Raw genomic sequence first — 2226 nt, 5'->3', positions numbered from 1 at the left:
TTTTCAAAACATAAAAAGAGATTCAAATGAATGCAGAGAACCTTGTTTTTAGCTCTCAGCAGAAGTGTGCATGAGGGATGGGAAACGGATAAACGTTTAAAGTGTGGAGGATATGAGAACAGAAATGCTCATAGGAGATCTGCTTGTGATACTAGGAAGCAGGAGGGTGTCCTACCTCCCCTTTTCTCTCCTGCCCACTCCCAATATCCTGGTTTAGGGTCTCCTCCCCTCCTATTTTGTCTTTGAAATTTCCCTTGACAAGTTTCTCTGACTTCTACTTTAACCATGATTTCCAGTTTTGAAGCTGTTGTTTCCTTGCTGAAAAAAATCTATGGTAAGTTAGAAAAAAAATTTTTTTTAAGTTTATTTATTTTGAGGGAGACAGAGCACAAGTGGGGGAGAGGCTGAGAGAGGGGAGCAGAGAGGGAGAGGAAGAAGAAGAAGAAGAAGAAGAAGAAGAAGAAGAAGAAGAAGAAAAAAAAAGAGAGAGAGAGAGAGAGAGAGAGAGAGAGAGAATTCCAAGCAGGCTCCATACTGTCAGCCCAGAGCCCAAAGCGGGGCTTGAGCTCATGAACTGTGAGATCATGACATGAGCTGAAATCCAAGAGTTGGATGCTTAAGTGACTGAGCCACCCAGGCGCCCCCATGGTAAACTTTTTTAGATCACAGGATGAAGTACAATGTCTTCACATAGGATTCAAGTCCCCCATCGGGTCACAATATACTCATCCACTTTCACTTTCCTGTCATACCTCCGAAGTCCCTGGTGTATTTCAAGCATTTAGGGAGTATCCGTATCTTCTTTTCTTCACCTTGGATATTCTTACTCATCCTTGAAGGCTCAGTTGAAAAGTATCTCCTCTAAGAAGCCTTTTCTGATTCCTCCAAGCAGGAATAAATACTCCATGGCGTTCCCACAAGGCTACACCCCTTTTCCCAGCACAGAATACTTAGGTGGGTCAGCCAGTTATCTACACTGGGCTACACACTCTAAGAATAGGCTCTTAGTCTATTAGTATGTGTTCTTAGTCGCTAGTGCAATGTCTTCTCCATTCCAGTCTCTGTCTGTCTGTCTGTCTCTCTCTCTATTTTTTTTCTTTCCAGTTTCATAATTTATTGTACAAATTGAGTACCACATGATGTGTTGACATTAGCTTCTCCAGGCATGGGAACTTAACAGATGAGGTACACTTTAAAATCTGTTTATGTTGCTTTCACAGCTGGTGTTTTTTTAGACCTTAACTTGAAGTACAAGACCATCAAAGCGATGCCTCCATATGTGGCCAGTACACAATTCATTCTACCTGTGAGGGTGTAAGAGCTGAAGTGTTTTTTCATACCAGTGAATTGGAATTGGGCATCAGTTTCTGGACCTGCCATGATTTCCATCTTGCAAAAGACACCAATTCCGCTGGTTGTGTCCTTCAGCCTATGTGTCTGTCTCTCTCTTTTAATGAAGGCGATGGGCAGTGGGACCAGATAGGCAAATAAAATATAGGCTAAGATGAAATTCAGACTGGGGAAAGGTTGTGCTAAAAATTGGAAACTGCATCGTGTACGGTTTCTTTGTAAATGAAGGGCAGCAAAAATGAAGGCTCCAAGAATGAAGGTGGTGAGAAATGCCAGAATTGTCTGGGGACTTAGTGATTTGAAAATGGTGTCCTTACCAGGAAATTAAACTGAGCTCATTATCTCATTAACGTTTGACTGGAGAGGGAATATTCAGCTGAAATTGTATTATCTTTCCAATATGACAAGTTGATAACAACCTGGGATTTTGAAAGACATTTTGTTTTCTTAGCAAGAAATTCCACCAATACAAATGAGTATCCATGGAGAGGGATTCCATTTTAGAAAGATCCTTAAAGGCAAGAACCATGCATGTCTAAATTGCTTTGTGTGCATGATAAATCCCAATAGTTCACAAAGGTATCTTTACACTAAGATTAAATCTCACCATCAACATATTGGAGTGGTTAAAAATTTTAACTGTTATACAAGATAATTGTGCTTGACCAATCTTTTCCCTTCTCCCTAGAGATCCTTTGCCATGCAGATGACAATCCCAGCATGCTTATTAGAAGCCACCATTTTTAATGTCCTTCAATTTCCAACGGATATTACAAATTCTATGTTTGATTAGATTGTTTACATACAGCCTTGTTTTTCAAAGATGGAAGGAGAGATAGCGAGTTTCTTAAATTTGCTTGTTGGTCGGACAAACAT

General features: G+C 40.3%; 1 protein-coding gene across 1 annotated transcript; it reads right to left on the bottom strand.

Moving 5' to 3' along the window:
- Positions 1 to 1088: 1088 nt before the first annotated feature.
- LOC109262189 (ATP synthase membrane subunit K, mitochondrial-like) lies at positions 1089 to 1426 on the bottom strand. The gene has a single exon (XM_053900680.1). The coding sequence runs from the start codon at positions 1387 to 1389 to the stop codon at positions 1204 to 1206; it is 186 nt and encodes a 61-aa protein (XP_053756655.1). The 5' UTR covers positions 1390 to 1426; the 3' UTR covers positions 1089 to 1203.
- Positions 1427 to 2226: the final 800 nt, after the last annotated feature.

Source organism: Panthera pardus, unplaced genomic scaffold, assembly GCF_024362965.1.
Source record: "Panthera pardus isolate Hobbes unplaced genomic scaffold, ASM2436296v1 HiC_scaffold_13, whole genome shotgun sequence".
NCBI classification, from domain to species: domain Eukaryota; kingdom Metazoa; phylum Chordata; class Mammalia; order Carnivora; family Felidae; genus Panthera; species Panthera pardus.
The sequence above is the reverse complement of the archived record's forward strand: the minus strand, read 5'-3'. Positions and strand labels throughout refer to the sequence as shown.

Coding starts and splice junctions, on each gene's coding strand:
- LOC109262189 (XM_053900680.1), bottom strand. CDS start 1,389: ATGGAAATCATGGCAGGTCCAGAAACTGATGCCCAATTCCAATTCACT.